This window comes from Aethalodelphis obliquidens, unplaced genomic scaffold (genome assembly GCF_003676395.1).
Source record: "Aethalodelphis obliquidens isolate GAN/ISIS:26980383/991018 unplaced genomic scaffold, ASM367639v1 scaffold81, whole genome shotgun sequence".
NCBI classification, from domain to species: Eukaryota; Metazoa; Chordata; class Mammalia; order Artiodactyla; family Delphinidae; genus Aethalodelphis; species Aethalodelphis obliquidens.
Window position 1 is genome coordinate 5,588,517 of NW_020838025.1, and position 13,203 is coordinate 5,601,719.

Here is a 13,203-nt window from a genome sequence, read left to right on the forward strand (position 1 = left end):
GTGGATTCAGACTGTCCTCACTCTTCACCTATTAGCTGTGTTACCTTTGAAAGTACTGAACTTTCTGTGCCTGTTCCCTTTCTGGAAAATGGGAACAATAATAACAATAGTCCCTACTTCATAAAGCTGTTGTAAGGATTAAATGAGTTAATTCACATAAATACTCAGAAGAGCACATAAGAAGCTCTCAGTAAGTATCATTTTATATATTACATAAAATATTTTTGTACTATATTTCTGTGTTTTTGTTCTATATTTAGTAATAATATTGATTTTGGTGATGGGAAATCCACAACAGTGGTGTTACTTTTCACAGCCAAGACAATTTAACTTACCCCCTTTGGGTGGTCAAGGATTATGGCATTCTCCTGACTCTTTGGACAAATAACACACATCTGGTCCACAGAAAAACAGGGTGAGGAGAGTGTAGATACTCTGAACAGTATTTTATAGACGTATGAAGCTTGCGAACTAACTTGGATAAAAATGGTAACAAATTTCATTACCTGAAGTTAACTTAGAAAGCCCCTCTCATCTTTTTCTGGCCTCCTCATGTCAAATTGATAATGGGCTTTTTAAAAACCAAGCTTTCCATTTGCAACAATAAGCATGTTGCCTCCAGTGGTTCTTGCCAGAGGACAAGGCAAAGAAAACAACTGTCTTATGCATTCTGTGTGCTATATATCAGGGAGGATAATAATTCTCTCTTTGTCCCTAGGTCCTGTCATTTCGGCAGAGGTGGGAGACACCATCAGAGTCACCTTCCATAACAAAGGAACATATCCCCTCAGTATTGAACCGATTGGGGTGAGAGTCGATAAAAGCAACGAGGGCACGTACTACAATTCAAGCAGAAGTGAGTACAACACTCTGTAACCAAACAATAATGTTTAATAACCTACTGTGCTGGTCATCCCCAGGGAAATTGTCCTGCAAAAACCAAAGGCAGGAACTTCTGAGGAAACTTCTCATATACCGTTCTCAGAATCATGCCAGGAAGCGAGTAAATCTCTTCCTACCATTTCCAGTATGTTTGTGGAATTCTGTCCTACCTTAATTGGATGATTATTGACAATGCTGCTAGTAACTGATTTGGATTGCATCAGTTATACATTTCCGGAGTTCTATTTGGGTGATTGTTAACTTTGAAAAGTATTCTTGCAATTATAAGATTAGATGTACATTTTAGAATATTTAAAAAATATAAAAAGGTGTAGCCAAAAATATTATCCATAGTTCTATAGACAACCGCTATGATATTTTTGTATGTCCTCCACTCTTTGATCTGTGTAAATAATAATTACATGTGTTTGAGATCATAGAATATAAATATACTTATCACTACAATTTTATACCCAGAGTTTGCTTTCTTAGCACTATAAACATTTTATAAATATAATTTCAGTGATACAAAATATTCCATTACATGAAAGTATTTAGGTATTTTTGTATGTCAAGGCTGCCAAATGAAGACCCTATTCTGGGTCTCAGCCTTCTTGTATCCTCACGTGGAGGAAGGGGCTACAGAACTCTGTGGGATCTCTTTTGTCTGGGCACTAATCCCACTCAGAAGGGCTCCACTCTCATGACCAGATTACCTCCTAAACACCACTTCGAACACCATCATATTGCACCTTAAGATTCCAATATGTGAATTTTGGGGAAACATAAACATTCAGACTACAGCAGGCACCAATCTCAGACAGAGGTTTAGCGGAGACTCCCTGGAGAAAATTATTCCCATTTGTGACCTGACACTGGTAGGATTCCACTCTAATTCATAAAAGGAGCACAGAAGTGGGTTATCCTAGACTAAACGCAGTCTACTCCATGGCTCAAATGATGACATTAGAAAGCATACTTTACCTCTCCAGTGTGACCTTTCTTACAGGTGCGCCTCCTTCTTCAGCCTCCCATGTGGTACCCGAAGGAACATTCACCTATGAATGGACTGTCCCCAAAGAAGTAGGACCCACTTACAAAGATCCTGTCTGTCTAGCTAAGATGTATTATTCTGCTGTGGATCCCACCAAAGATATATTTACTGGGCTTATCGGGCCAATGAAAATATGTAGGAACGGAAGTTTACTTGCAAATGGGAGACTGGTAAGTCCAATGAGGGAAAATGAAAATGATTTTCCAATCCCTTTGAATTATCATTATTATAAGGAAAATTCTGGGGTTTGAGGCAGCGAGGGTTCCACGCCTAATGTTTATTATAATTTTTACTTAGGCTTATATCTATATTGTGCAGAGATTCTCTGACTAACGTGATTGTTCCAAGATGAGTTGGAAACAAGATTTTCCTTGGAATCCAAAGTCTATTATGATACCATTAGACTTCAACACACACATTTAAAAAAATCACCTATTAATGATAATAAGTCACTCAACATTCACTAAGGAAATATTGCTTAAAATATTTTTTATGTGGCAGCCTGGATGGGAGGGGAGTTCAGGGGAGAATGAATACATGTATATGTATGGCTGAGTTCCTTTGCTGTGCACCTGACATTATCACAATCACAACATTGTTAATTGGCTATACTCCAATATAAAACAAAGTTAAAAAAAATGAAATGGGAAAATGACCCTTTGATCTATAAATAGAAATCCCTAATCCCACCATTGTTTTTAGCTCTAAAATAAATATTTTAATATAAATCTTTAAAAGAGAAAGATTCTTTTTAAAATGCATTCAATACAGTTATCACGTCTTAAAGCATCATCATAATTCCTTAATATCATCAAATTTCCAATCAATGTTCACATTTTAACTGAACATTTGTCCTTTAATTGTTTCAAGTTTGTTGTGTGGATAGGCACTCAAATAATTACACACATTACAATCAGTTGATATTTTTCTCAAGATATTTTCTTGCGTTTTTCTGTTGCAAAAGTCTTTTACCCTGTAGAAGTTCTCATGTCTAGATTTTAGTGATTGCATTCCTGTGGTGTCATTTAACATGTTTTCTTTCTCTTTTACTCTATTTCCTGTAAATCAGTGGCTAGATCTACAAGCTTGATCAGATTCAGGTTAGATTTTTTTTATTTTTTGCAATACTACTTCATGTGTGGTACTGGGTACCTCGATCAAGGAGTATATAATGTATACTTGTCTCTCAGTCGGGGATGTTGTCAGCTACTGATAAACATTTCCTAGATTCATAAACTAATCCGGTGTTGAACAATAGTAATATTTGGATTCCATCATTCCTTCTGTGTTTATTAGCTACTATACTTGTATAAACAGAAACGTCTCTTAATGGACTATTTGGTTGCCCTGAGGTACATGTTATACAAGAAAGGAATGACAAATGCTTGATTCTTTCCCTTTATTTACAAGTTTTAGAATTACTAGTTCTCTCCTAGCATACATCAAAGGTTTTTAATAGTTTATTTTATTTTATTTATTTTGCGGTACGCGGGCCTCTCACTGTTGTGGCCTCTCCCTTTGCGGAGCACAGGCTCCGGACGCGCAGGCTCAGCGGCCATGGCTCACGGGCCCAGCCGCTCCGCGGCATGTGGGATCTTGCCGGACCGCAGCACGAACCCGTGTCCCCTGCATCGGCAGGCGGACTCTCAACCACTGTGCCACCAGGGAAGCCCAGCTTATTTCTTTTTAACGATGAATAATACTCCATTGTCTGGACGTACTACAGTTTATCCATTCACCCACTGAAGAACATCTTGATTACTTCCAAGTTTTGGCAATTATGAATAAAGCTGCTTTATGAATAAACATCCATAGGAAGGTTTTTGTGTAGACATAAGTTTTCATTTACTTTGGGGAAATACCAAGGAACCCAATTGCTGGGTTATATGGTAAGAGTATGTTTAGTTTAAAAAAAAAAAAACAAAAAAAACCCCTGCCAAACTCTTTCAAAGTGGCTGTACCATTTTGCATTCCCACCAGAAATGAATGTTAGAGTTCCCATTGCTCCACATTCTTGCCAGAATTTGGTGTTGTCATGTTCCAGATTTTGGCCATTCTAATAAGTGTGTAGTGGTATCTCATTGGTGTTTTAATGACATGTGACATAGAGCATCTTTTCAAATGCTTGTTTGCCATCTGTACATTTGTCTGTTAAGGTCTTTCGCCCATTTGTTAATTGGGTTGTTTTCTTAATGTTGAGTTTTAAGGGTTCTTTTTATGTTTTGATAAACAGTCTTTTATCAGGTGTATCCTTTGTGAATATTTTTCTCCCAGTCTGTGGCTTATCTTCTCATTCTCTTGACAATATTTTCTTCAGAGCATAAAATTTAATAAAATCCAGTTTATCAATTCTTTCTTTCATAGATTGTGCCCTTGGTGTTGTGTCTAAAAAGCTATTGCCATATCCAAAGTCATCTAGACTTTCTCCTATGTTATCTTCTAGGAGTTTTACAGTTTTGCACTTTACAGTTAGGTTTATGAGCCGTTTTGAGTTAATTTTTGTGAAGAGTGTAAGGTCTGTATCTAGATTCATATTTTTGCATGTGGATATCCATCTGTTATAGTACCATTTATTGAAAAGACTATCTTAGCTCCTTTGTCAGAGATCAGTTAACTAAATTTATGTGGCTGTTTCTTAGTTCTCTATTCTTTTGATCTATTGATCTATTCTTTCACCAATACCACACTGTCTTGATTACTGGAGTGTTATAGTAAGGTTTGAAGTTGGGGAGTGTCAGTCCTCCAACTTCATTTTTCTTCAATATTATGTTGGCTATTTTGGGCCTTTTGCCTCTCCAGGTAAACTTTAGAATCAGTCTGTAGACATCCACAAATAATTTGCTAGGATTTTGATTCAGATTGCATTGAATCTAGAGATCAAGTTGGGAAGAACTGAAACTTGGCAGTATTGAGTCTTCCTATCCATGAACATTTATTTAGTTCTTTAATTTCATTCAGCAGAGTTTTTAGTTTTCCTCATATAAGATCTTGTACATATTCTTTTAGATTTATAACTAAGTATTTCATTAGGAGGATGCTAATGTAAATGGTATTGTTTTTAATTTCAAATTCCACTTTTCATTGCTAGTATATATGAGATTGATTGACTTTTGTATATTAACCTTGCATCCTGTAACCTTACAATAATTGCTTATTAGTTACAGGAGTTACCTTGTCAGTCCTTTTGGATTTTCTACATAGATGATCATGTGATCTGTGAACAAAGACAGTTACTTTCTTTCTTCCCAATCTGCATATGTTTTATTTCCTTTTCTTGTCAGATTGCACTAGCTAAAACTTCCAGTATGATATAGAAAAGGAGTGATGAGAGGGGACATCCTTGTTTTGTACCTGATTTTAGTGGGAAAGCTTCTAGTTTCTCACCATTAAGTATTATCTTAGCAGTAGCTTTTTGGTAGATATTCTTTATCAAGTTGAGGAGTTCCCCCATTCTTATTTTACTAAGAGGTTTGTTTGTTTGTTTGTTTTGATCATGAATGGGTGTTGGATTTTGTCAAATGCTTTTTCTGTATCTATTGATATGACCACATGACTTTCCTTCTTTAGCCTATTGATGTGATGGATCACATTAACTGATTTTTGAATGTTAAGCGAAGCTTGAGTACCTGTGATAAATCCCACTTGGTCATGGTATAGTTCTTTTTATACATTTTCAGATTCTATTTGCTAATTTTTTAAGGTATTTTACATCTATATTTATTAGAGTTATTCATCTCTAGTTTTTTTGTAATGTCTTTGTCTGGTCTTGGTATTAGAGTAATGTTGGCCTGCTAGAATGAGATAAGAAGTATTCTCTCTGTTTTTGTCCTCTGATGGATTTAAAGAGAGTTAGTATAATTTCTTCCTTAAATGTTTGGTAGAATTCACCAATGAACACTTCTGGGCTGTTCTGGAAAGTTACTAGCTATTGGTTCAATTTCTTTAGTAGATACAGGCCTATTCAGAGTGTCTATTTCTTCTTGTGTGTTTTAGCAAATTGTGTCTTTCAAGGAATTGATCCATTTCATGTAGGTTGTCAAATTTATGGGCATAGATTTGTTCATAGTATTCCTTTATTATTCTTTTAATGTCCATAGGATCTGTAGTGATATCCCATATTTCATTTCTGATATTAGTAATTCGTGTTCTCTTTCATTTTTTCTTAGTTAGCCTGACTAAAGACTGATTGATTTTATTGATCTTTTCAAATAATCAGCTTTTAGTTTCACTGATTTTTTTCTATTGATTTACTGTTTTCAGTGTCATTGATTTCTTCTCTAACTCTTATTCTTTTATTTAAAGAATAAAAGAATTCTTTTCTTTTATTTAAAAAACAAACGTGTGTGTGTATGTATTCATATTCTAACTTTCTTTTTTCACTTAACAATATAATCTGTAAGTCTTTATACTGTAATATATGGAAATATTCCTCATTCTTTTTTACAGTGGATATTACTCCCTGATGTAGACATGCCTCAGTTTATACAATTGGTCCACTATTTGGCAGGTGTTTCCGCTCTTTCCAGTCTTTACTCTTACAAATACATTTGTAACAGGTAGCCTTGTTCATATGTCTCTTTGTATTTTGACAACATGTCTTTGGGATAAATCTGGTTCTGGTGGGGCAAAGGATAAACACATGTACTCTTTTGCTAGATATTGCCAAATTCCCTTCCATAGGAATTGTACCATTTTATACTCCCACCAAGTATGAGATTAGATTATCTGTTTTCCACAGTTCATAAGTGTATTGCCAAATTTGGGGATTTTTACCAGTCTGAAAAGGCATAAACAGTACCTCTGTAATTTTAATTTGTGTTTCTCTTATTATTAGTTGTTGAACATTTTTTTCAAATCATTAAGAACTATATTCACTTCTTTTCCATGAATTGTTCATAACCTTATCCCATTTTTCTATAAGGTTATTTTTCTTCACTGATTTAGAAGCTTTCTATATATTAGTTATAGAAAGTCTTTGTTTGAGATATTAGCTGTAAATATTTTTTATCTTAGTTTATCATTTGCCTTTATACTTTGCTTATGGATGTTGTTGCTTACCATGTGAAATTTTTATTTCTTTCATCTTTTCCTTTATTGTTAATGGATTCCAAGTCATAGTTAAGAAAGTTTTCACAACTCTCAGGTTATAAAGGAATTCACCCATTCTGCCTTCAAGTACTTGTAAGGTTTCATTTTTCACTTTTAAGTCTCTGTTCCACTTAGAATTTATGCTGGTATACAGTTAAGGAATAGATCAAATTTATCTTTTTCTAAATGGCTATCCAGTTATCTCAACACCATTTATTAAAAAGTCACACTTTAGGGGACTTCTCTGGTGGTCTAGTGGCTAAGACCCCACACTCCCAATGCAGGGGCCTGGGCTCGATCCCTGGTCAGGGAACTAGATCCCACATATATGCCACAACTAAAGATCCCACACACTGCAACTAAGAGCCCGCTGGTCACAACAAAGGTCCTGCACGTGGCAATGAAGGTCCTGCTTGCCACAACTAAGACTTGACGCAGCCTAAATAAATAGATAAATTTTTTTTAAAAAAGTCACACTTTAGCCCATTGATTTAAATGCTCCCCTTTATCAGATACTAATTTTTCATACACAATTGAGTCCATTTCTTGATTTTCTATCCTATTCCATTGTTCTCTATCTATTCATGCACCAATACCATACTATTATAGTTACAGAGCCTCTATAATATGTTTAAATGACTTGTAGCCATACCTCAAGGCACTTTTTTCATCATTTTAATGGCCATTTTTGCTTACTTATTCTTTCTAATGAACCTTGTAAAAACTTACTTGGCTCCAGAAAAAAAAAAATCCTGAGAGTGTTTTATTGGGATTGTCTCAAATATACAAATTAAATTAGGAAAAACAGCCATTATTATAAAGTTGAGTAACCCTGCACAAGAACATATGTCTTTCCACTTGTTCAAGTCTACTTTTGTGTTTTTCAGGAGTATTTTATAGTTCCCCTTATATAGGTTTTGGATTTTTTTAAGTGTATGCCTAGATATTTTATTTTTATTTGTCTGTTATAAATGGTAATGCCATCATTTAAAATTTTTAAATATGTTACTGAAAAAAATGGTTTTCTACCTTTTTTTTTTAAGATTTTTACAATTTAAAAATTTTATCTATTTATTTATTTGGCTGCATTGGGTCTTAGTCGTGGCACGTGGGATCTTTGTTGCGGCATGTGGGATCTTTTGTTGTGGTGCATGGGCTCTTCATTGTGATGCGTGAGCTTCTCCGGTTGTGGTGCACGGGCTCCAGAGAGCGCAGGCTCAGTAGTTGTGGCACGGGCTTAGTTGCCCCACCGCATGTGGGATCTTAGTTCTCTGACCAGGGATCAAACCCATGTCCCCTGCATTGGAAGACGTATTCTTAACCACTGGACCACCAGGGAAGTCCCTGGTTTTCTACCTTTAAATTCCATTATTTTATCTTGTGCTTACCTTGGAAAGGAATAAAAGGAGACTAATGTTTATTGAACTCCGTTTAGGCACTTTTGCACATTTTACTTCATTTAACCTTCACAGCAACCCAAGAGGCTAAGTATTGTTAGCCCCATTTTTACAGAAGAGGAGCTGAGACTCAGTGAGTTGAGATTTAAAATGTGAGGTTTTTTCTCTACATATTTTGTTTTCTTCATTTGTCAAATGAGAGTCACAACACAGGAAGGTCTACAGGAACTATTAAAAGTCCTCATCCTGAGGACCTTCCTGGCAGTCCAGTGGTTAAGACTCTGCCCTTCCAATATAGGGAGTGCAGGTTTGATCCCTGGTCAGAGAGCTAAGATCCCACACGCTGCAAGGTGCAGCCAGAAAAAAAAAAAAAAAAAGTCCTCATCCTGGTTTTTTCATGTATTAGCCATGTGGCTTCAGATTGGATAAAATATTCAGAGTAAGTTAAATAGTACCTTGTTTAGTGTCTGAGATTAATGAAAATATCTCTATTATTTTACCACTAAATATGACATTGCCTATTAGTTGTTACTTTTTATTCTATTTCTGGTTTACTGGCACTGTGTTTTCTGTTTAAAATCACTTGAGCTGCTCAAAAAAAAAAAAAAGAAAAACCAAAAATAAAAAAAAGTACTGTGCTAGGCACAGAATTCATTGGTAAATAAGACCTGCTCTAATAGAGTTTATATTCTAATGTGTGGTGTAGCAGAAAGGAAGGGGCAAAGGGAGTGATGGCATGGAAAGGAGAGGAGATAAGCAAACAGAAAAAATAAAAATAACCTCAGAAAGTGATATGTGTTTTAAAAAAACAAAACAGGGTAATGTGATAGTGAATAGAAATTAAAGTTTAGATAATGTGGAAGTATTATTTGAGGTGAGATCTAAATTTTAAAGAGGCAGCCTTGCAAAACTCTGAGGGAAACACAAAAGGAACAGCTACTGCCAGAATGTCAAATTTTATAAAAATTTATTTTTAGATTTCCTTGAATTATTACCTATCTTTTCTCCTTTGACCAATAAGTGTGACCAAGTACATTAAGAATTTCCTATTGAACCATCCTTGCAGTTCTGGGGAAAGAATATTACTTTGAGCATGTGTTTTTTTAAAATATATTTCTGTGTTGAATTTGATGGTGTTTTATTTAGAATTTCTCATCTAAGCTATAAGTAATATTAGTTTAGATTCTGTGTGCTTTTTTAGTGATATATCATAGTTGTACTATCTGCATTAAATAAATCAGGAAGAATTTTAATACCTTTACATTTTTGTAAATTTCTTTTGCTTTTATTAACTCATTTCTTTGTATTTTTCTAAAATTTTCAGATATTTACAATATTTATTTTTATTTGGCTTTGCTTAAAATAAACATTTCAGACTCTCAGTTTATATGTTTAATTATATTCCATACATTATGACTTGTAGTGTTCTCATGGACATTACTTACTAAATTCTTAGAAATTCAATTTTGTTTCTTCTTTGATCTGAGTTATTTGGACAAAATATGATTTTTTTTTTTTTTACTTTTAGTCCTTTTATGAGTAATTTTCAGTTTTGTTGCATTATAATTAGGAAATGTGACCTGTAAAATTTTTACTGAAGTTTTCTCTGCAGGTCAGCATGTCAGTGATTATAGAAGTTCCCTGCTGGAATCCTGACACATCTGAAAATGTCACTTTGTTGTGCTTTGCCTGTATAGAATTTTTCAATCATAATCTTTTCCCCAAAAAATGTAATTGCTACTCTAACTTCCTCTGACATTTATTGTACTAGAGGAGTCCAATGTTCATGGTAACTTTTAAAATGGATTATTGTAGAAATTTGTCTCTCTGAAATCCAAAATTTTTACCAGTACATTTTTAGGTATAGTTCTATATTACTAATTTTGTCTTGTTTTCAGTGAGGTTTTTGAATCTGAATACTCTAGTCTTTTCCCTTTATAGTGGTGAATATTTCCACCATTATTTATTATGATCATGTCTCACCCTTTTATAACTTCTCTCTAAAATCATTACTAGGTATATATTTTTCATCTTTGAATCTTTTCTTCTGACTTATGGGAGCTTTCTTAAGACCATCTGCATCAGTGATTTAGTTGTCTGCAGGATCTAACCTTCAGGTTAGTTGGATTTTTAAAATTTGATAAGCATGTTTTTCATCCAAAAAATGATCTCAGGAAAAAGATATGCAATAATCTCTCAAGTTTTCTCTTCTTTAAGAGAATAAGTTTTCCTCAGGGATTCATATGCTTTGATTCTTTAGACCAATTGCCTTCGTGTCAACTACTGAATCATTCCATAGACCAGATAATGTTTCTGCTTCCTTATTTTTCACCAAGGATAGGGGAAGGGGAAGTGAGAATGTCCAGATGGCTGGAGATTGAGTGAATTCTTTTTCTTTTTTTGTAATTTTTGAATTTTATCTTTTTATACAAAGCGTTCTTATTACTTACCATTTTAAACATATTAGTGTATATATGTCAATTCCAATCTCCCAATTCATCTCATCACCACCCCGACCCCTCTGTGGCTTTCCTCCCTTGGTGTGCATACGTTTGTGCTCTACATCTGTGTCTCAATTTCTGCCCTGCAAACCAGTTCATGTGTACCATTTTTCTAGGTTCCACATATATGCAATAATATACGATATTTGTTTTTCTTTTTCTGACTTACTTCACTCTGTATGACAGTCTCTAGATTCATCCAGGTCTCTACAAATGACCCAAATTCGTTCCTTTTTATGGCTGAGTAATATTCCATTGTATATATGTACCACATCTTCTTTATCCACTCGTCTGTTGATGGCCATTTAGGTTGCTTCCATGACCTGGCTATTGTAAATAGTGCTGCAATGAACATTGGGGTACATGTGTCTTTTAGAATTATGGTTTTCTCTGGGTATATGCCCAGTAGTAGGATTGCTGGGTCATATGGTAATTCTATTTTTAGTTTTTTTATGGAACATCCATACAGTTCTCCATAGTGGCTGTATCAATTTACATTCCCACCAACAGTGCAAGAGGGTTCCCTTTTCTCCACACCCTCTGCAGCATCTGTTGTTTGCAGATTTTCTGATGATGCCTATTCTAACTGGTGTGAGGTGATACCTCATTGTAGTTTTGATTTGCATTTCTCTGATAATTAGTGATGTTGAGCAGCTTTTCATGTGCTTCTTGGTCATCTGTATGTCTTCTTTGCAGAAATGTCTATTTAGGTCTTCTGCCCATTTTTTGATTGGATTGTTTATTTTTTTAATATTGAACTGCAGGAGATGTTTATATATTTGGGAGGTTAATCCTTTGTCCATTGATTCGTTTGCAAATATTTTCTCCCATTCTGAGGGTTGTCTTTTCATCTTGTTTGTAGTTTCCTTTGCCTTGCAAAAGCTTTTAAGCTTCCTTAGGACCCATTTATTTATTTTTGTTTTTATTTCCATTACTCTAGGAGGTGGATCAAAAAAGATCTTGCTGTGATTTATGTCAAAGTGTGTTTTTCCTCTAAGAGTTTTATAGTGTCCGGTCTTACATTTAGATCTCTAATCCATTTTGAGTTTATTTCTGTGTATGGTGTTAGGTAGTGTTCTAATTTCATTCTTTTACATGTAGCTGTCCAGTTTTCCCAGCACGACTTATTGAAGAGACTGTCTTTTCTCCACTGTATATCCTTTTCTCCATTGTATATCCTCCTTTGTCACAGATTAGTTGACCATAGGTGCGTGGGTTTATCTCTGGGCTTTCTATCCTGTTCCATTGACCTATATTTCTGTTTTTGTGCCAGTACCATATTGTCTTGATTACTGTAGCTTTACTGGCTATTGTATATCTACTATACTACTGTAGATTACTGTAGTATAGTCTGAAGTCAGGGAGTCTGATTCCTCCAGCTCTGTTTTTATCCTTCAAGACTGCTTTGGCTATTTGGGGTCTTTTGTGTCTCCATACAAATTTTAAGATTTTTTTGTTCTAGTTCTGTAAAAAATGCCATTGGTAATTTGATAGGGATTGCACTGAATCTGTAGATTGCTTTAGGTAGTATAGTCATTTTCACAATATTGATTCTTCCAATCCAAGAACATGGTATATCTCTCCGTCTGTTTGTATCATCTTTAATTTCATTCAGCAGTGTCTGATAGTTTTCTGCATACAGGTCTTTTGTCTCCCTAGGTAGGTTTATTCCTAGATATTTTATTCTTTTGTTGCAGTGGTAAATGTGAGTGTTTCCTTGATTTCTCTTTCAGATTTTTCATCATTAGTGTATAGGAATGCAAGAGATATCTGTGCATTAATTTTGCATCCTGCAACTTTACCAAATTCATTGATTAGCTCTAGTAGTTTTCTGGTGGCATCTTTAGGATTCTCTATGTATAGCATCGTATCATCTGCAAACAGTGACAGTTTTACTTCTTCTTTTCCAATTTGTATTCCTTTTATTTCTTTTTCTTCTCTGACTGCCGTGGCTAGGACTTCCAAAACTAAGTTGAATAATAGTGGTTAGAGTGGACATCCTTGTCTTGTTCCTGATCTTAGAGGAAATGCTTTCAGTTTTTCGCCATTGAGAACAATGTTTGCTGTGGGTTTGTCATATATGGCCTTTATTATGTTGAGATAGGTTCCCTCTATGCCCACTTTCTGGAGAGTTTTTATCATAAATGGGTGTTGAATTTTGTCAAAAGCTTTTTCTGCATCTATTGAGATGATCATATGGTTTTTATTCTTCAATTTGTTAATATGGTGTATCACACTGATTGATTTTCGGATTTTGAAGAATCCTTGCATCCCTGAGATA

General features: G+C 34.8%; 2 protein-coding genes across 5 annotated transcripts in view; one reads left to right on the forward strand and one right to left on the reverse strand.

The window, feature by feature from the left end:
* LOC113612747 (ceruloplasmin) overlaps window positions 1-13,203 on the forward strand; it is a 61,638-nt gene that overhangs the window by 19,336 nt on the left and 29,099 nt on the right. For both annotated transcript variants that reach the window (XM_027092862.1, XM_027092864.1), the window contains exons 8-9: window positions 719-856; window positions 1,892-2,106. In XM_027092862.1, coding sequence (XP_026948663.1) covers window positions 719-856; window positions 1,892-2,106 — 353 coding nt within the window. The remainder of the gene's footprint in view (window positions 1-718; window positions 857-1,891; window positions 2,107-13,203) is intronic.
* Window positions 1-13,203, reverse strand: part of HPS3 (HPS3 biogenesis of lysosomal organelles complex 2 subunit 1) — an 85,710-nt gene that overhangs the window by 4,947 nt on the left and 67,560 nt on the right. The gene's annotated exons all lie outside the window — the stretch shown is intronic.